The 21,020-nt window shown below is 41.5% G+C and overlaps 1 protein-coding gene across 1 annotated transcript; it reads left to right on the top strand.

The window, feature by feature from the left end:
• Window positions 1–993: 993 nt before the first annotated feature.
• PKN3 (protein kinase N3) lies at window positions 994–20,517 on the top strand. Its single transcript, XM_038165034.2, has 22 exons — window positions 994–1,361; window positions 4,722–5,004; window positions 5,531–5,685; window positions 7,084–7,213; window positions 7,318–7,469; window positions 7,810–8,005; window positions 8,420–8,611; window positions 8,877–8,986; window positions 9,482–9,625; window positions 10,534–10,609; window positions 11,576–11,762; window positions 12,757–12,868; window positions 13,599–13,672; window positions 15,029–15,095; window positions 15,682–15,773; window positions 16,154–16,330; window positions 16,420–16,482; window positions 17,065–17,141; window positions 17,672–17,814; window positions 18,082–18,189; window positions 18,748–18,828; window positions 19,638–20,517. Exons 1-22 carry the CDS (start codon window positions 1,341–1,343, stop codon window positions 19,848–19,850), a joined length of 2,853 nt encoding a protein of 950 aa, XP_038020962.1. The 5' UTR covers window positions 994–1,340; the 3' UTR covers window positions 19,851–20,517.
• The last annotated feature ends 503 nt before the right edge of the window (window positions 20,518–21,020 follow it).

Here is a 21,020-nt window from a genome sequence, read left to right as displayed (position 1 = left end):
GACCATGTTACAAATAGCAGCAGGTTCCAGACGGGTTTCTATTAATCTAATGCACTTGCTTTATTAACAACAGGAGTGTGTTCAAAGGTTTTATAGAAGTCTAAAGCTTTATTAATTCAACTTGATTAAACTAGATTTCAATTTTACATTTTCTGGTGATTTCCTTTTACTAATTATTCACTTGCAGACCATTTACAAAATGCTTATGTTAGAAAATCTGCTCTAATTAAATAAAAGGAAAACATTTCTGTTTATTAGCATCCTTCTAACTTTGTATGTGGGAATACTGTCAGCTCTGGCTCCCTTCTGACTCCAGGTTGTGTACTGTTTCAGGACAGAATGTGTGTATTCGTGCAATAATAATATTATGCAAAACTGCTGAGGAGGGATCTTAGAAGAGGAGGTCTCTACCACCTGAAAGCAGAAAGCGCCTTTTTCACTTGTTTTAAACACAGGGCCAGTAAAAACGCTGGGTTTTTACTGATGAAAGCTGGGGGTTACTGAGAGCCTTGTCAACGCATTTAGGTTATTTTTGACTCAAATATTCAGCTGAAAAGGCGGGATCTTGATCCTGCTCCACAAAGGGGCAGTTCTGCAGAGGGAAAGTTAGGCAAAGAGCAGTGTTGGAGACAGTCGTCCTCCCCTTTCCAGGGCAGCACCCCGTGTAAGGGAGGGCAGCATTTTGCCTGTCCCCCTCACACAAAGCCGGTTACAAGCCGCTGGGGCAGAACCGGGGCTGGAAACCACCTCAGTGGTCCCAGCACCACAAACCGTGCCCGGGCTGGGGCACGCCGCGGGGGTCTCCTCTCACAGCACCCGGCTTGGAGGAGATGTCAGGCACCGAGCTAAGGAGCCTGGTGCCCGTTCGTGTCCCCGTACCGCCACTTTGGCACAAAACCGCGAGTTTTGTGCCTGAAGGAGGACACGGATCCCCTCCAGCCTCGCCTCGCCGCGGCGGGAAGCGGGCGGTACCTCAGGCTCCTCAGAGCCCGGCTTGTGGCGCCGCTCTGCTGCCGGCCGCTCCGCGGGACCTCGCCGCCAGTTCTCTCCCACCCCTACCCCGACTCATGGAGAACGAAGACGGCCGGGACGAGCTCCCGACAGGGCTGGGAGCCGTGACCGGCCGGGGAGCACCGCGGGCGGGGTGTGGGGATGGGACGCTCCCGGCTCTCCTCCTCCCCCCGTTCCCTGAGGGTTGCCCGCCGGGAACTCTCCCGGGCTCGCCCGGCCCCCGCGAGAGGGCGCTGGCGGCGCCGCTTCCCGGGAAGGCTGAAGTTTGAAAAAAAAAAAAAAGAAAAAAGAAAGAAAAGTGCCCGTTGCTGGCGGTGCCTCACGGAGCAATGGCGGCGGGGACCCCGCAGGTGAGCGCCGCAGAGGGGAGCCGGCGTGGCCAGGCTCGCCTGAGGGGATGGGGATCCTCCTCCGGGGTGCTCGCCCCGTGGGGTTGGGGGTCCCCCCTCTGCTTTTTGGGGGTCTCCTCCGTCCCCCCGCTGGGAAATCCGGGCTTTGAGCTCTGCTTGGAGCCCCTTGCCCGCTGGGCAGGGTATGGGGGCAGCGGGGTTTGCCGCCCTCGCGCCCCCTCTGGGGAGGGAGGGAGGGTGGGAGCCCCTATAAATGTCCCTCAGATTTGTCCCTAAAAATGGTCGCCTCAGAAAAACGGGGTTCAGGTAAAGCCGGTGCCTGCTCCGAACAGCGGGGCCCCTCTTGGAGGCGAAGGGGTGTGTGTGAGGAGGGTGCAGCGAGGCTCCCCGCTGGGTAGGGCATTAATTTTTGGGGTCAGCCCTATGCAACAGGGGAGATGCTTGCCTGCTGGAGGTATTTCAAGCTTAATCTGTGTGAGAAGCAATGGCACAAAGCTCTCGGTGCCATTGCTACAGGCCCGATGAGGGGCTCCCCATCGTGCAGCTGGCCTGGGCTCTTTGCTTAGGAAACCTTCCCTGCCTCAGGGTTGGAAAGGGGACTGGCTCCGGGTGGGATTCCAGCTGCCTTTTTCTAAACCTAGCAGTGGCTTTTTCTCATAAAAAGTGAACGTAGTTCACATGAGGTTGCCCAACATGGCCTTTGTTGCTGCAGCACAAAGTTGCAGTGAAAAAGGGGATTTAAAACATCCCGGCGAATGCGTGTGGGCTGCAGCAGAGACAGCCTCATGACCTCTAGCTCATTAAATCAAACCATAAATCAGTTTTTGTGTCACTGGTACAGCTCTAAAGGCTGGCTCACCCTGGGCTTTGTGCAGGTGAAGCTCGTTGCCAGGCTGGGTGTAGCAGCCCCAGGGATGGGATCTTTCTGGGCTGCAATCCGGAGGACCGAGTGTAATTTTGATCCCGCTGCAATCTTTGCTAGTTAGGAAGCAATCTAGATGCTTCAGTAAGGCATGAGACTAGCTGAAGTGGGTTCTGGCAGCCCTGCTAAAAGTACAAAAAGCAAGTTAATTTAAGCTAGCTTGGGTATTTCTGTGTGCGCTGTAAATGTGTTTCTGGATTGTGCTGGAGACATACCCTAAAGGGCTGCGACCTTCTCTGGGAACCCAAGAACAGCTGCAGCCTGGGCTGGGGCAGTATCCTGACACCCCACTGACATTCCTGACTCAGAATGCAAAATGCATCAACCCGAATGCAAATTTGGATCTCTAGTACTCCTCAGTAATAGAATATTTTGTGTTCCTGGTGCAAACAATGCCTTTGTCGTGGCACTCCCTGATCTACAGAGGGGAAGAAGGATACAGTAAAACAGACCGTGTTTATATCCTAAAGATATTTAGAAAATGAGCATGGTGCATTAACTGGTATTCAGGCTCACTTTTGGCAGAGTGATGTGGGGGAAGACTGACCTGACAGCTGCTCTGACTGTACCTGTTCTGAATCAATACCTGGGTCTCTGCATTCAGTGCCATTTGTCAGCATTAATCTCACACCACTCATTCATTCATTCAATTGCTCTGGGCAGATGGAATGGGTGGATTGCTTACCTCTGTTTGCATAGTTTGGATATAAAATAAATCTGCATGCTTTTTCTGATTATTAAATGAAACTCATACCCAACAAACTCCTTTTAGTTGCTCGTTACAGAATGGATAAAGAGCTTTCTGATTTTCCGACTTAGAGCTGGTAGAGGTTGCCTGTGACTCAGGAACTCCATGATTCAAGTTCTTCCTCACAAAACCTTGGATGTTTTTCAAAGCTCTGGCTTAGTTCCTGGCTTTACTAATTGGGCGAGAACTTCCTGGAATCAGGATGTTAATCTGAACCTTTTTGTTTTGTTACCAATCTGAACAATTCCTATTTTGGCTATCGTGCATCTCTTGCAGACCCAACTTGGTTTTAGGCCAACTTTAAAATAGATTTTTTTTTTCCTTTTTATTTTTTAATTATTTTGCTGTTAGGCTGAAGTCATACTGAAAAGTGATCAAGGATGTTTGTTTGGGTCTTCAAGCTGCACAATAAAATATACAAACGGTGTGATTAAATAATTGTGTATCTGTGTGCGGGTGGCATAGGGTTTGGATGTATAGCACGCTCTTAAAGCATAGTAATGTACCCAAATAATACAAAACCAGTGTGGTTTATTTTTGGAAATGTGGTCAACCAGTTAAAGAATGTGAAAGCGAGTCAGGATTCAAATTCTGTCTTTAGTCGCTGACATGCTGTGTGATCCCAAGCTGGTTAGTGGAGCAGAGTTTGGCTGCGCAGCTATGTCTTTTAAATTTAAGTGGGGAACATGATGAGTAGTTAATGCTAGCCTATTAATACGTTAATTGCTCTTAATGCCATAAAGCCATTTCTCCTGTTGAAGAGACAAGCATCACTTCCCGTTTGGGTCTGTTTCCTGAGGTGTTAGGCAGCATCCTTGTGGATAAAGCTTTCCCAGCTCCTGTTTTGAGTTCAGTGCTTTTGTGGTCGGTGAGATATGCAGGTGCTGCTACTGCCTGTACTGTGTGTGTTCAGTCTGTCAACAGAGCGCTGCCGTCCAGAGCTGTTGATGAGGCATATTGAACCAGAACAAGGAGCATTGAAAATGGTATAAAACAAAGCCCTGAGCAAACCTAAACGCTGCTGCTAATGCAACTCAGAATAATCAAAAGTTTAATGTGGTCTTACTGCCTGTAAACCACAGGCGGAACAAAGCTTGAGACAACAGGCTTGTAACCTTTTCAGAAACAGCTGCAAGTTAAGCTTATTCTTTTGCTTGTTCATTTGTAGAAACTCTTGCAAGGGTTACATTTTTCTTCTTTGGGTAGCAGCTCAAAGTTAATTCATGGTCGTGACATTCCTAAAAATCTTTAACAGGTTGTTTGTTAGATGTCTTTGGAAAGTCAAGTCAACATCAAGGCATATGCAGATAAAAATCTGTATCCACTACATCGTACTAGTAAAAGTTAATCAAGACAAGAGCAAATACTGGCTGGGCTTTGATACTGGAAGAACAAATATTTGTGTAGCCATTAAATAACAAGAAGAAAAGTAAGATTTTGTCTCCACTGTGGTTTAAAACTAAATTATGTCACAGTAAGATCAAAGTTGCCTTCTGTCCTCTGGAATTTAAATCTAGGTGTGGTCATCTTGAAATCTCTGTGAAAAGGTTGGCTTCAGAATTTGTGTGAACCATTTGCTGAATGAAATAAAGAGGTAGAATCTTATGAGGGTATTGTTATATCATAAAAAAAAAAAAGATTGAACTGCGTTATCTCTGAAATCCCCTTTCTCAATGCTGCTTGATTGCAGGGCAGCTGTCTCTTGCAGCTAGGCAATGGTGTAAACTTAATGGATCCAAGCTTCCAGCAAAAACTGGAGGGTGAGAAGGAACTACTTCGCCGTGCTATACAAAAAGAACTGAAGATTAAAGAAGGAGCAGAGAACCTGCGTAAAGCAACAACAGACAGAAAGAATCTTGTTCATATAGAGCATGTGCTGAAATCTTCTAACCGGAAATTAGAGCAACTTCATTGGGAACTTCAGGAGCTTAATGCAAGGATTGTCATAACAGACAAAGAGGAGAATAAGACAGGTATGCCATGAGTCACGATTGAGAGGAAAATTTTGTAGTGCTTCAGTGCTAGTTTAATTACATTTTCTGTCGAGGACTTGCAAGCAGTGGGAATGTTACCTGCTGGTATTCAGCCAATTAAATAATCTGTGCAGTAAAATGTTGGGCATGGGGCAATCAAGGTGAAAGGAGGCAAATGAGAGATCATTGTGGGGAGAAGACCATCTGAGAATGCTGCGCATGGACAATGTTCAGGAGCTGGCTGTAGATGGAATTGAAGAGATTTGAGTAGAGTTTCTGGGCAGTTGAACGTCCAAGTAGTTTATGGGATGAATGAGTATAAAAGTAGTAGAATGCTTGTTAGGAGTAGTTCACTGATAAATTAAGAAATGCTTATGAACTTGAGCTTCATTTGAAACAGTTTTGCAGTCAGTTTTGTAGGCAAGACCTTGCTACATGTTGTTTTACAGCCTAACCTTCTTTTTTAGAATCATCCAGTGAAATAACACAAGAAAGATTAATGATACTGATGATGTTTTATGTACAGATGGGTCTTTATCTCCAGACCCTTGTCTCTGGGAAAGAAACCCAAACCCCATGGCAAGGAAGGTTGAAGCTCTGAAAAAGCAACTACACGTTGAAATGAAAGTCAAGCAAGGAGCTGAGAATATGATCCAAATGTATTCAAGTGCAACATCCAAGGTAAGCAGGAATAAACCATTTGGGAACATGGATTCTTGGAACAAAATCTGTATTTAAAGTCAATACACAAACCCTCTCTGGTAGGTAGTGTGTGAAAGAAATTAATTTGCAAAGCTTGCTTGACTGAACCCTAGCTCTGCATTTTTGTCCTCAGCGTAGTGACAGCATGTCACAATGCTGCACGGGACAACTAATCATATGATAGTAACATTTCGTAATGAGTCTAATGTGCAGATTTTAGGAGTTTAGCAAAAATGTAAAAGGAATTGGATGGACTGTGTTTCATTTGTCAAGAAATTAAGCTAATCTGTGATTACTGGATGGCAGCACAAGGCTTTTCTGGAAGGGCAGTTTATTTTACTTTGGCCGATGATGTAGTTGCCTGTGCCTTTTGGTTAATCATCTGATGATGATCACTATGAGAGGGGAGTTACTACAGCAGCCAGGCTGGCATAGTCTGGCGGTTTTTATCCTGTTGGCAATTTCTACATGGTGAACGCTGATTGTGCTTCTGCTCTTTTGTCAGGGAGTTTAGTGACATGACAAGGAGTAATGGGACTAAACCAAAAAAGGTAGATTTAGATTAGGTATTAGGAAGAAATTCTTCACTATGAGAGTGGTGAGGCACTAGAATAGGTAGCCCAGAGAAAATGTGGGTATCCAGTCCCTGGAACTGTTCTGAGCTGGAGAAAAATATCTTACAGGAAGTAACAAGATAGACGTGCTATCTCTAGAAAATCTTTTCCAAGCTTGGGAAGGTAGTGAGGACAGTATAAATAGGTACATTCAATCGGTGACTTGAGAAAATAAAGTTAAAAAAAGCATTGGTACTGTTCACTGAGTTGGTGTAATGTTCTGATACCACTAGTTAGTTTAGGATGGTTTCGTATTCATCTCACTTACTGAGCTTGACATAATGATATTTAAAATTCAAAGGATAATTAAAAAAAATCCAAGCTTATTATGAAGCTTAATTCAGTAAGACCAGCACTGTAGAGGGTTGTGCTATTTTGATTTATTCAAAACTTTTGCTCACAAAATACTGTGAGCACAGCTTATCAGTCAGTCACAAGTTTCAGTGACTGCAAGGTTTGGTATTAACGTGCATACCTACAAGGCAGACCCTGTTTTGTAGCAACTCATCTTCTTTTTATCCCTTGGTGTCATAGTCCATCAAAGACTCCTTGACCTGTCCTTTCCCTCTAAAAACGGAGATAATGATCTCGAAGTCTTTGATCCTCAGCAGTGTCTCCTTTACATAACTGCTTATGTAAGCTATTTCAGGATCATTTATGACCCTTCTTGCAGGTGCCATCTCACCCTCTATGCTGAACACATCACCATTATCCATTTTTAATGAGCATGGTCCTTTCTCTGCACATTCTTTCTCTTTGGCAGGAGCGTAAACTGCTGGCTACAGCTCAGCAGATGCTTCAAGACAGTAAGACAAAGATTGAAATAATCCGCATGCAAATTGTGAAGGTATCTCAGTCCGCAGGAGGGATGGAAGATGCAGTGGATCCAGCAGGTAGGGTGTTTTAAGCATACAGCCCACAAAAGATGTGGCCAGAGCCCCAAGATCCAGAATAGTCAGTTTTCATTCTCACTGTATTTTATCTCCAAAATGGCCAGTGAGGCTGGGGACCACCATCAGTGCTGTGGAGCTGCGCATTGAGGAGCTGAGACATCATCTGCGCATTGAAGCTGCTGTAGCTGAGGGGGCAAAAAATGTGCTGAAGATCCTAGGAGGGAGTCGGGTACAGGATCGCAAGTTTTTAGCTGAGGTAAGCACTTGTTTATGCCTCAACATCAATGAGCAGAAATGACCAGGGTTTATGAATCTGGGAAACTCCTGACTGTGAGGACAGGCTGTTTGGTGTCACTTTTAATTCTAGGAATAATGTTCCTTGCTTTCATGAAATTCCTTAGGAATGTTCAAAGTGATGCTGTTGGGGTGGTCAGGATGTATAGGAAAATATTCCTTCTTATTCCTTTGTTAGTAAGATGTTATCAGGTCTTTTCTTGAGACCATCTCTGGTAGTTCATAAAGGAATAATAGTACCTGGACTGGTGCTGTTAATTGGGAAACTTCTGCCTGCTGTCTGTTCTACTTTGCATTGCTAGGCTCAGGGTCGTTTGCAAGAATCCTCTCAGAAGATTGATCTGCTGCGCTTGTCCTTGGAACATCAGCTTAGTGAACTTTCTCCTGATCACCCAAAACGAGCACTGATCAAGCAGGAACTGGTAAATACTTCTTCCCTGGGAGCTCAGCATGGCATTATCCAACCTACTTCAGTCATCAAACCTACAGCCCTTACAGGTATATAAATCCTGCATGGCATACTTTTGTGGGGAGGATTAAAGAAAAAAAAGTGTTGCATTTCTTCTCATTGTTGTAATGCCTTTTGTTTTACGAACATTTGATTTTCTATGAACTGTACTTACTTCTTCTAGGCCCATAAAAGCTTTCTGATCATATGGATTTGTAGTCTATTAAAATCTATTAAATCTATTTAAACTATTAAATAGGTTGTTGGACTTGATGATCTTTTTAGGACCTTTCCAACTGAACTATTCTATTCTATGTCATTCTATACTGTTCTAACCTGGGGTACATTTAAGATATTAGTCCACTTCCTGAGAAATTCTTGGACTTCTGTGAGGACAGGTTGACTAGAATCACTTCTGGCTTTTACGGAATAACGTTTTTTACCCTCCTGAATTTATCTCTCAGGAACACTGGAAGTGAGACTGATGGGGTGTCAAGATCTATTGGAAAATGTTCCAGGACGTTCCCGAATGGCTGGTTCTTCTCCTGTCCCTGGCAGTCCAAGTGATTTGAAGTCCCTTTCCCGAACAAGAGTTGGCCTGGGTATCCCTGGCCGTAGTGTTGCAGGAAAGTACCTGCGGAATGAAGACCTATGTAGTGAGTATAGGGTTCCTCATTTTGTAAGTGGCACTGGGGGCTTGGGGGAATCTCATCTGGATACAGTGTTAGTCTGGTGTGAGTTTAATTATGAGAAACCTGGTTTCTGCAAAGATTAGAGAACAAAAAAAAACACAAAAACTATTCCTTATAGTTATCTCATGGAAATTATATTTGATGGGGATATTCACCTTCAGCATGAGAGACTGTCTTTAGTTTTATAGCAATATAAAAGATTATAATCCATGTTTTCTCCTTTGTCCAGATGAAGTCCTTGCTGTGCTCAAAGTGGACAATAAAGTGGTTGGCCAAACAAACTGGGGACCAGTTAATAACCAGGCGTGGGACCAGAGCTTTGTCATTGAGTTGGATCGGGTAAGGCTGCCGTAGATTTCCTGAGTTGTATTTGTTTTTCCATTTCACCTTACCTGGTTTGCTCATTTAGCTGCAATTCCATTTAATTCACCTCTGTATTGGCACTGTCCTCATGTCCTTTTATGTACCAGTTGTCTTAGTCTTCCCCCCTAAGGCAGTGCATCTCTGGCAGAGAATCAGCCTGAACAGCATCCGTTGTCCTTTTCTCAGTATCTGAGCAGTTTTATTTCATCTTACCAGCAAAGTGACTTTAATAAGCATTTCTAAAATGGAGAGCAAGGACAGCCACCTCCAAAAGGGTCTGTAGCTGGGAAGATCTGAAAACATCAGAGACAGAGGGGGAAACAGAAGGATTAAAGAAGTTTCTTATTCATACAGTCTAGTTGACTGAATTTTACAACAGAATGTGTGTGTGGCATGACCAGAGCATGGAGCAGTACGTAACTCTTCTGCTTTTTTCTCTCCTCCTCTCACCCCCGCCCCCATTCTGCCCAGTCTCGTGAGCTAGAAATTGCAATCTATTGGAGAGACTGGAGAGAGCTGTGTGCAGTGAAGTTTTTACGTTTGGATGATTTCCTTGATAACGAACGCCATGGGATGTGCCTCTTGCTTGAACCCCAAGGAATGCTTTTTGCAGAGGTATCAATGTCAGCTTTGTTTCTTTTTCAGAGAATTCTGTCTATGTAGGGTCCCTGCCCTGAAAGCAGTTGTTCAATTCAATTTACAAGGAACAGAAGGAGCAAAAATATAGAAGGGTAGAGTGACTCCTTTTGCATCAATATCACACAACAATAAGGAGCAATGTGATATAAGATGTACACGTGCCATAGCCTCGAGTGACTTTTCAGCTACTCCTCCGTAATTATGTGTGTGCACTGTGAAATCCGTTGTTTTTTTTATTTGCTTTCATTATGAGTCATTGGTGACACTTTAATTAAACATATGGCTTAATGGTCAGGTTTGAATTACACAGACTGTAGAATCACAGATCCAAATTCCCTCTGGGTATACTTATTTTATCATCTTTCTGAGGCTAGTAATAAAGAATTTGAAGTGCCATCAATGAAGAGATCATCCAGATAATCCCTTACAAGCTGCAGTACTTTCTGCTGTGTGTTGTAATGAAAGATTCTGTGGGTTAACTTTCCAACAGTAGGGTCTTCACCTTATGTACCAAAATTTGTCCGCCCTCTTTTTTTTTTGTTCTATTTTTTCCCACCCTTTGAATGGCTGTATTATAAACCATTTTTTTCCTGTAGCTTTATGAATGAAATACATTTTCTTTGGGATGTGAATTGGTCTTAATCTGGGGAGAGGGGTTCTGTGCTTCAGGTAGCAAAAGATTCCAACATCTAAAACCACAATTTAAATAACAGATGTTTAGAGGGTGAAGCTAGAATAACAAGGTCTGGAATCTTGTTTGTGGGAGTGACTCCTAACTTACCAACAAGTTATGAATGGAGAATTTGATGACAGTGCACGCGTGCAAGTTTGTGTTCACAGTGTAAATAAAGCATCTTTACAAATTGCGTTTACTTCTCTGACAGGTGATGTTCTGTAATCCTGTCATTGAGAGAAAGCCAAAACTGCAACGTCAGAAACGTATTTTCCCCAAACAGAAAGGTAAGCTGCTAGAGAACTGACTGCTTACTATCTAGGGTGTGTGGGTGAGGGCAGGGGTTTGCACAGCTAGTCTTGCATGCTCTTCTATCTCATTAAATTTGTGAGGCACGTTACAATGCTTGCTAATTGTGTGTGTGTGTGTTTGGTGTAGGCTTTATTAGAATGTGAAAGTTTGTTTGGTTGTAAAAAGTGTAGCCAGCCTGGCTGCAGCATGATGTGTGATGCTGTGATCTTGTTGTAGTGTTTATCTTCACAGTTACCAGTGTTAGGAAGATGTAATTACTAGCTATTTAACAGATTTCTTAGCAAGATCTAGGACTCAGGCTGTACTAATTTACCCAGCAATGTCATTACTGATGAAAGAACAGGTATTGGAAGAAAAACTCTGAATTATACAAGATTGTAGCATGAACAGGCTATTGATTGTCTGTCAAGCTAGTGTTGGCATCTCAGTTTAAGGCCTGGAATGACTTGAATACTTTTTTTTGCCTGCATTTTTTTTTCCTGTGAAGCTGAATAAGGTAAGATTTTACATACAGAGGACTGTTAGTGAGAATAAATTAGATTTTATGTTTGTGTTCTTTAGAAGGTGGTAAAAAATAATGAAAAAATACCAAATGTTTTACTGTTTTAAAGATATTTTCAGAAGCTTTCTGTTAACAGGCTGAATGATTAAAATGCAGTGTAGAAACAGAAGAAAATCTGGCTTAAAATAAGATCAATTTTTAATATCTTATGCAGCTTCTACTTGGGGATTGTTATGATGCTATATGGATCTGAACTTGGGTGAAATAGATCTTTTTCATCATCGTTAAACTTCATTCCCTGAAAGAAAGTTCATTCTCTGTAGGGTGGACTACATTTTTTGAGTAAGCCCACAGGTGTTTGGGTAAAAATGGTATTTTAACAAGAGTTTGTAATTCATGCATTGTAATCTCACTGGTGTTTTGACTATGACTCCTCCAGGGAAAGAATTTCTCCGAGCTCCTCAAATGAACATGAATGTTGCTGCGTGGGGTCGCCTGATGATGAGCTTCCTCCCTCCGTGTAGTTCAATGAGCACTCTGAGTCCCCCACTTCATGATCCCATTCATACAGACTTCTCTCCAGTTCCCACACAAAATCACACTGACTCAATAACCAAGCTGAGTAGGTAAGTTGTGTGCTGAGTATTGCTGGATAATAGTCTGGAGTAACACACACCTTAAAATTCTGTTGCGTCTTACTAAGGTGGAGAAAGATATTGATAAGAAAATTATGTCTGTGGAATTTAATTCAGGATCTTAAGAAAAGACAATGCTGCCAGAAACAATGTGGTTTTGGTACATTGTTCAATACCCTGTGGTTACCTCTGATTTATTGTTAGCAGCTGGACCAATTTTCAAAATTGCTGTCCTAACAAGCGGTGTGTTCCGGAGCCAGGGGATCTTCAGTAGCTTTCTTTTCCTCTGCAGTAAGAACTGTGGGCAGAAAAGTGGTCATAAGTAAACACCATAATGCAGAAAAAAATAAAGCAGATTTTCAAATGTTATTTTATATACACAGAAAGATGTACTGGTTCTGCACTGTAAAGGAAAGAAAATTCCACTCATTAAATATCTTCACTGGTACAGTAACTAAACTCTTTGCAAAGTCACAGTGCAGTTGTTTGGTAAAAAATGTACTCTTCTTTCAAAGGTTACATATACCCCAACCACTAGCATAATGTAACACTCAGAAGTTATATAATTAGGCTTTTAAATATTCTGTAAAAAAAAAAATGTAAATTTTCTAAAATTGTTGGAATTAGTCGTTAGAGAATTAGTCATTCTCTAGAAGAAACTATTCCCACTGATTCACAAGACCTAGAAAAGAAAAAAAACAGCCAACTACTAGTCAAGGGTTGGTTTAAATTCTTGATCAGTCACTTATTTCTATGTTAAATTAATGTTGCATTAATTTTATAGCATCAGAGAAATGCTGAAATGTGAGTCTAACCATTAACAATTTAAAATACTTCACAGATGTGCTGTGTGAATCAAAAAGTCTCTTGTCTAGTATATTGGACAGAGCTAAACTTTGCTTACATAGTAAAAGTGATACATTTGTGTCTGTGTATACTGGTCTGCTCTAAGTGGTTCTCCTTCAATTGTATCTTACCAATGCAGTGACTTTCCTGTGGCTAAGCTTACCTATGATGATGAAGCACCACCCAAGCCTCCACGCCTTTTTCTCATGGCCAACTCCAAAGAATCAACACCATCTCCTGCAGATTCTCCGGTAATGGTTACCAGAGAAATTAGCTGTACTTCAGGCAGGTGCCTCCTCGTTAGCTGGCTGGTCTCCAAGGGTTGAGAGTCCAGTAAGCTGTTTTGGCACGGTGTCTTTACAAAAGTGTCGCAGCTCTTTTTTAATTATAGGTTGCTTTTCTTGGAGAAACAGAGTGGGAGGTAGGTCAGCATTGGGAGTTCAGGACAGGAGTACAAAACAGATGACTCAACAGAAGAGGTAGGGACAAAGGGTCAGCAGGCTTTTAGGACCAGATAAAGTTATTTGTGATTAAAGAAAATGGGCAAAACTAAGAGCTCTCCTTTCCTGAGAGGAAGGAGCAGGGTGATTGTACAGGATGATGCTAACAACTTGTGTTCTGCCACATCCAACCCTTCTTGGTTGGTTTTGGCAATAGAGGAGACTGTGTTCTCTGATCACTGTGGTTCTTTTGGGGACATGAAATGCCTTTATCCTAGAAAGAGATTTTTTTTCCTAAACTTTTTAAAGCCTTTATTTTTAAAGGAGATCATCCTATCCAAGAAATATTTTACAAGGGAATTGTTTTGTGTGGCCACAAACAACTTGTTTTCATGCTGCTTCCCTCTAAGCAGAGGTGATGACCAACTGCAAGCACGTGTCATGCTGGATCATTACACTGGAGGAAATTTGGATGTGGGTGCTCACATCTGATTTGGTGATTCCAAAGGATAACATACTGCAACTTTCTCTCTGTTCCTAGTGTCTGAAAAGGCTGCATGTTGAGAAGTCTTGCAGCTCTGCTTTAACAGAATTTCCAATCCAGGCATCTCCAAGGTAACTGTGGACAGCATGGGCTGTCTCGGGTCACAGGTTAAAGAAGAACTGGGCTGAAATACTTGAGCACACAGTCCAAAATTCTGCTTAAAATATGCTTTGGTTTCTCAGGAGCAGATCTTAGTGCCAAGTGTGGACAATACCATGAAAAGTCTGCTCTGAACTTTACATGTCCACAGACAGTGTGATAGCTGACTTCAGTAGAAGTTAAAGTCTGTCTTCCAGTGCTTCCTTATGTATGAAATTTTCTGATAAAGTGCATTTAGACATGTCTAAGTAGAATTTTAAGAGAGAAATTTCAGAAACACTTTTGGCATCCCTAGAGCTTATAGTCTGTGGCAGTTTCATATACAACTTGCCTATAAAAAAGGTAAATAATAAGAAATACACCAAAAACAAGGCAAGTTGAAAAAATACTATTGATGAACAAATACTGTCTGAAAAAGCACAAATAAAATCTATCTAAGCTGATCTTTCAGTTCAGATCTTAGATTATTTTCATATCTTCAGCATCACTTTTGTGTGGTTCCATCTTCAAAACTCTAGAGTCAGGATGCAGTCAGATGCTACCTACCTTCTCTCTGAGAAGGCTGAGGAGGGAGTTGACTGCTTCATGGGTGCCTACTGAGACCTTCATTTCACTCACTGGTGGAGTACAGAACATCTGCTGCCTTTTAAAGGTGTTCCTGGACTAAGCCTTTAGGGGAAGGGGTGGTGTGTTGTTTTTTTTTTTTTAAATTCTTTCCAAGCATTTCTTCAGTCTGAGTTTCCTTGGTAACACCTTGTAGCGGATATAATGTTCTATAGAATCTCTTTATTTGGTTATGTTGTTTTTTTCCCAGCAACATCTTACGTCTCTTGTCTCTCCTTGTTTCATTTCCAATTCCTGTTTGAGAACTTCTATTCTTATTATGCCTTTGTCCTAGTGACACGTGATATATATGTTCATGTCTGATTATCACAATTGCTGTTGAGTCTACTGAAAGGAACGTAGGCAAAATTGAATTTTACTCTCCCAAGAATGGGGATGCAGGCAACTAATCCTGTTATGGGAAACAAGCCTTGGAGAGACAGAATTGTTGCTCCTGTTGCCAGTACAGATGGAAGGCAGAGTACTAGTACTGGGAGCAGTTTTCTTGCCTTACAGTTAGTCACCTGCTCCTTTCTTCAGGGGCAGAACAGCAGCAGCAGGCCTAATTTTCAGGATTCGAGCCTAGGCAAGAAGTAGCTGATGCAGCTGTTCACTTCCCCTTTTGCTGTACAGAGCTGCTTCCCCTAACACAGAAACACGCTCCTTTGTTGTATTTCTTTAACTTTTGGGTATTGTCTCAGCAATTCTTCTTCGTTTCTCTGTAGAAAAAAGGCAGTTCAGCTTGAGGATTTTCGCTGCATCGCCATGCTGGGACGTGGACACTTTGGGAAGGTAGTGTAGAAGTGCTTGCTCTGTGGAGGGCAGTAGGAATGTTATTGTGAAGATGGGTCTCTGCTTTGGAGTCTCAAATTTTGCAGTACAGAAGATATTTGTTGCACTGCAGATATACAAAACAAACCCAACCCAAATGCACAAACCACTGGTAACTCCTGTTAGCAGCCAAAACTCCTGAAGATTTGTGGCTTCAAAGCCTGGAGAAAACCCTCCATGGAGAGCCAAATCATTTCACAGAGCACATCGTTGCCATTCTTTTTGTTATCACTGTGATCACTAGTGGAACAGCTTCATTCCCGTAAGTGTGTACATAGTTGCTTGCTGTTAGAGCACTGATTTGTTTTTAAAGCACTGGACCAGTTGTGATAGTACTGCTTCTGAGAAGAACATAACTTACAGTGACATCATTCTGGGCTGTTGCAGCACAGAGTAGGAAAATGTGCTCCATTTTTGGAATTACTTGAGCTTGATTTTTAGAATGACTGTGTGGAGTGGATGGAAATAGTTTTTGTCAGTGGGAGTCAAAGTAATCCAACGAGGAAATAACATTTGTTTGAAGTACAGCATTTCTGTTGTCTTTCAGGTACTCTTGGCCCAATACAAGGCAACCGGGAAGCTGTATGCTATCAAAGCCTTGAAGAAAAAAGATATTATTAGGAGAGATGAAATTGATAGGTGAGCTTTGTTTAGAGATGGTACTATTGTCACAGCTACGTTATCACACCTGTAATGAACCATTAGTAGGTATGATGTATACCACTCTTGGTGCTGTTAAGGTTAAGAGTGACCTTAGGGATGGGGTAACTAAAATCAGGAATAAAGAAACTTAGAACAGCACTGCTTTCTAGCTTCTGGTGCAATGATATATACCTGAAGAGCAATCTAAAATTCAAGGTTTGGAAGTATTAAAGATAAATATTGTATTAGCCTAGAAATTAACATTTATTTTACTTAAGATGTAAAGATTTTCTTTTTCATTTCTTTTTCATTTTTTCTTAACATTTCTTTTCTGCCAAGTTTTAACACTGACATTTTAATTCTTTAAATCCTGGCAGCTTGAACTGTGAGAAGAGAATATTTGAGGTGGTCAATTCTTCTGATCATCCATTCCTTGTGAACATGTTTGCATGTTTCCAGACACCTCATCATGCTTGTTTTGTGATGGAATATACTCCAGGTGGTGATCTTATGATGCGCATACATGAAGATGTTTTTCCAGAGCATATGGCACGGTGAGTTAGAATTAGTCTAGTTTCCAGGCACTGTAAACGCTTATCTTGGTTCTTATATATCTTTCCTGACAACTATATCTCTTTTTTAGGTTTTATACAGCGTGTGTAGTCCTGGGGCTCCAATTCCTGCATGAGAAGAAAATTGTTTATAGGTAATGCAGTAAAAATAAACTATAAGATAGTTCAGTAACTTGAAATTTATTTTTCATGTAGCAACATGTCTGGAGCTAACTGTCTTGCTGGGGTTTCTAATCTTTCTGTCTCTATTTTCGCCATCTCTTGTTGCTGTCAGCATGTTCATTGTGCTTACAGTAAAGAAAGGCATCTAAGAGCTATTCATCTGACATGTTGTAGGTGATTCATCCTCTGACATGTCAATATGCTCTGGGGGCACCTGTAACTCACTGCTTTCTTTTTTACTTGGACAGTTTAATAATTTGTCATGCTATTGTGGGATGCTCTTTTCCAGAAAAATAAGCCCCACCCAGCTCTAAGCTGCTTTGTGAGCCTTTCATTAAGAGGAAAATGTTAATAAATTGAGGAGAATCTTCCAAATAATACATTGTTATTGTTTAAGCCAAATGTAGACTTTATTCAATGTAGATTTTTATTCTCTTTATAATATCTAGTTTCTGCCTCTTGCGAAAAAGGGTGTTGGCAATCCTTAGACTTCATCCAACATTTTCTCACCCCAACCTCCCCTCTCTCTCCCTGCCCCACCCCCCACCCTGCAGGGACCTGAAATTGGATAATCTGCTTTTAGATGCTGAAGGATTTGTGAAGATTGCAGATTTTGGATTGTGTAAGGAAGGTGAGTGGCTTTGGTGAAGCCGATATTGAACCATCAGAACAAACTTTAGGGTCTGAGCTTTGATGAGGTGTTCATATATACAAGTACAGAGATGGGTGTATAAAACCTGCATTCATCTCCATTTAAAAAAAAAAAAGTCTCATCTGTCTGACCATGATAAACTTGGAAAGAGTACTTTGCTCTTCTCTCTTCAGGAAAATTGTGAGGGACTTTATAATGCACTTTGCTCAAAGTAGCCATGATACAGGATTCTACGAGCTATGTACTTAAGGAAATGAGCAGTGGAATCTGCAGGAATGTTCCTGTGTGTTGTTTATTAAAGCTTTGTCTGTATATCTCTTATTCAGAATTGTTAGGGACTTGAAGTATCAGTACTTTGTCATTGGCATTTACAAGCATTGATGAGAGCCCTTGCACAGTTAACAACATCAAATTATCAGGTGATAATCTATGGCTTTCAGGAGGTGAGACTTTTTGTGATCCATTTAGAAGTGTGTGCTGGATTTTACAGAAGTATTCTTGTCCTACAGGAATAGGTTTTGGAGACCGCACAAACACCTTCTGTGGTACTCCTGAATTTCTGGCTCCAGAAGTCCTGACGGACATCTCATACACTCGGGCAGTAGACTGGTGGGGATTGGGTGTTCTCATTTATGAAATGCTTGTTGGTGAGGTAAGACCACCTATCTCTAAGAATCTCACCAAGCAGTCTTGGGGAGAGTAGTACCTGATCACCTGAGATTAAATTTTGGTGAAATTATCCAACTATTTATCAATTATTATTTAATAGCATAGTAGTGTGTGTGTGTGTATATATATATATATTTGTTTTTGTTCATAGTGCTTGCCAAAAAGTAATTAATCTGTACAACTCATCCCTTTTTATTAGCAAGGAACAGGTGCTATGTGCGTTAAATAAACAAAAATGTTACAATTGCAGTCACCATTTCCTGGAGATGATGAAGAAGAAGTCTTTGATAGTATTGTAAATGATGAAGTCCGCTATCCACGATTCCTTTCATCTGAAGCACTTTCTATAATCCGTAAGGTAATGGCTTGAGGGGCGTCTGGGGGTCTGAGGAATTTGTTTTTACTCTAAGTGGATCCAAAGGGACTCTATTAGGCGCTGATAGTGTCTGTGTGCGTGTAATCTATAGCTGCCTACACAGACTAAGGAAACATTTAAAAATTACGCATACTGTTCCTTTTCTTTACATAAATGCTATCCTTTTGTCTAAGGATGACTAAGCAGGCTTCTTACTGAAGTCTGTTGCTGCTAACTGAAATGGAGAAGTGTTGATTCAAGGGCAGGAATGTCAGAGTCGTTCAGTGAAGATGGCTTGAATCAGTTTTTGAGTGTGACTCAGTAGTTACAGGTGCACAGTTCAGATGAGATGCTACATGCGGTTTATGGTGGGTATCTCACTGATGGTGGCGAGTTGTTTACAAGGAGCTATTCCCGAGCTATTATTAGCAGTTATGACCTTGCTGCAAAGTGAGAATGAGAAGATACTGAGGGGTGGGTCCAGCTCTTTGTTTTTCTCTCAGGAATTTCTGTTCATCTTTTTGTTCCAGTTGTTTAATTTTGAACTGATCTTTCCTGCAGCTTCTTCGGAAATGTCCAGAACGTAGACTGGGAGCAGGGGAAAGAGATGCAGAAGAGATTAAAATTCAGGCCTTTTTTAAGGTAGGAACTCACTGTGTCCCCTCCCCTTCAGCTCTTGTGTTTGAGATGAGAGTGGTTTGCTTTCTGCTGGCATTGGGGCAAATTTCCATTAGTTACCTGTGACATCTTAGTGGCAGCTTCTGTTGCACCTCATTGTTCTGTTCAGGTATACATGTTTCAGTTCATGTTGGAAATGACACCTCCCAAGTGTGTTTTCTGGGACCTGTAAGTTTTCAGGTCAGCTTGTTATTTCTGATTGTGCTGTTTCTATCTACAAATAGATCTTCCTTTTGAGCCATCAACAAATACCCCTTCATATATCAAGCTGCAGCAGTAGAAGATGCTGTCTAGTGATGACAGTTACTGCCAGTCAATTTGATGGCACCTGCATTTGCAGAATATACAAGAGCCGAGGAGAAATTGGGGTTAAAGACATGCTTGTTTTGGGTCAGTGGCATATGTCTGTTCTAGGCAAAGGTGTTAGCATTTCTCCTTGCTGTTACCCATCTGCCAGAAGTTACTTATAGCACACAGCTGCCTCTACGCTAGAGTAAGCAAAGAACTTTGATGTCAGCAGAAATTGTGGGGAAGTCCACAGATAAACCTGGCCACAGCAGCACTTTAGTTTTATCCCGCTAAATATAGCTTGAGCTGTAGCTTTGTTCCTTGGTGTTCTAAAGAGCAGCCTTAGGCTGTATAGGATCTCTGTACTACCTTGCCTGCACCAGCTATGCTGTTTGCTTTAGCATGTTTTTTTTCCTTCCCCTTACTTTCATGTTTCATAAATAATCTTAATGTCGATCTAGCCTGTTCACTTCCCTCTCTTACAGGAAATTGATTGGGCAGCTTTGTACGCCAGGACTCTGAAGCCCCCTTTTGTGCCCACTTTAAGAGATCCGACTGACATTAGCAACTTTGATGAAGAGTTTACATCGCAAAAGCCAATTGTGACTCCTCCGGAAGAGGTTGCTTTCCTAACCAATAAGGAGCAGGCTGTCTTCAAGGACTTTGACTTTGTCTCCAAACACCTTTTAGATGTTTGATTCTCATGCTGTAAGAAACTTGAACAAATTGTTAGCATCTCAAGAGGGTGTAGAGAGGACTTGGCATGGGCAACAGAAAAGGCAACAGACTTCATAGCACTGGTAGTACTGAAGTGCCTTGCAAGCTGAGTTACTCTGCTGTGTTTTTTTCAGCCTCGTTTTCTGGAGGGATACTGGATGTGAATTACCCTTAAGGAGTAGTTCATTTTTGACTGGATATGTCTTCCACTGGCATTGATTATGTATGGAAATGTGGAATTTAAGCTGGACTTAATTTAATGAAACCAAGTCACCTCTGCATCCCAGGTTGCTCTTTAGAAAGAGCCTCACTAAGTAGCACAGATTTTTAAAGTTGCGTAATACCAGGCAGGATGGCCACTTCTCACCTGTTTTTTAGAATAGATATGTAGCATTCCTTCTTTATAATGATTTTATGCCCATTCCTACTCATAAGTATGTATGCCAAAGAAGGAATGGATTTTAACACAACCAAGATAATGATGTGTGAGTTTGGTAATGATCCAAGTGATACATCTTAAGGTAAAAGAATCTCTTTATAGTTCTTTCAGGATGTGAAATCTTAGCTATTGCTTTTAATAATATAAAGAAGCCACAGCTTTGCACATGCTATTTTTTTGAAAATAAAGATACTTTTCCTTATAATGAATTTTCAGCTTTTCATCTCCTTGGTGTTAGCTGAATGTTTCAGATCAGAGCTAACCATATTAAGCTCAACAGGCACAATTTTATTTTTCTCTGTAAATGTCATGGTAGTATTTTCTCCCTTCTCACCGAAGTTGTTTGCGTGCATAGTGCATGGCGTGATCAACTGTCACATCCAACTAATTGCAGTCAAGTTGTCTTTCTCAATATTTTTTTTATCAGTGTGTATATCCAGTATTTTTGGGGGATAGCTAAATATTGGTAGTGTTAATATTGGACAATCAGGAAGTTAAGCTGATTTCATTTGCCTAGCAACATACTTTGTAATTACATTTGGTTAGATAGATTTTCTTCTCTCAAATTCATAATGTTAGCTTGATGGGCAAAAAAGGGAAGCATATCTAGAAGGGAAGCATCCCACTGAAGACAAATAGGGACACACAGCTATTTTCTTTCAGTTCATCTTTAACAGAGGTAGACAGAAGTTGAATTAATACAACTGTGCTA

The sequence above is a fragment of the Anas platyrhynchos genome, chromosome 18 (assembly GCF_047663525.1).
Source record: "Anas platyrhynchos isolate ZD024472 breed Pekin duck chromosome 18, IASCAAS_PekinDuck_T2T, whole genome shotgun sequence".
In the NCBI taxonomy this organism is placed as follows: Eukaryota; Metazoa; Chordata; class Aves; order Anseriformes; family Anatidae; genus Anas; species Anas platyrhynchos.
The sequence above is the reverse complement of the archived record's forward strand: the minus strand, read 5'-3'. Positions and strand labels throughout refer to the sequence as shown.

What these genes read in the sequence shown, in the direction of transcription:
- PKN3 (XM_038165034.2), top strand. Translation starts at nt 1,341, where the DNA reads ATGGCGGCGGGGACCCCGCAG. An exon ending in AAGGAATGCTTTTTGCAGAG is followed by an intron (nt 9,626 to 10,533) that starts GTATCAATGTCA and finishes CTTCTCTGACAG; the next exon opens with GTGATGTTCTGTAATCCTGT. An exon ending in TATTTTCCCCAAACAGAAAG is followed by an intron (nt 10,610 to 11,575) that starts GTAAGCTGCTAG and finishes TGACTCCTCCAG; the next exon opens with GGAAAGAATTTCTCCGAGCT.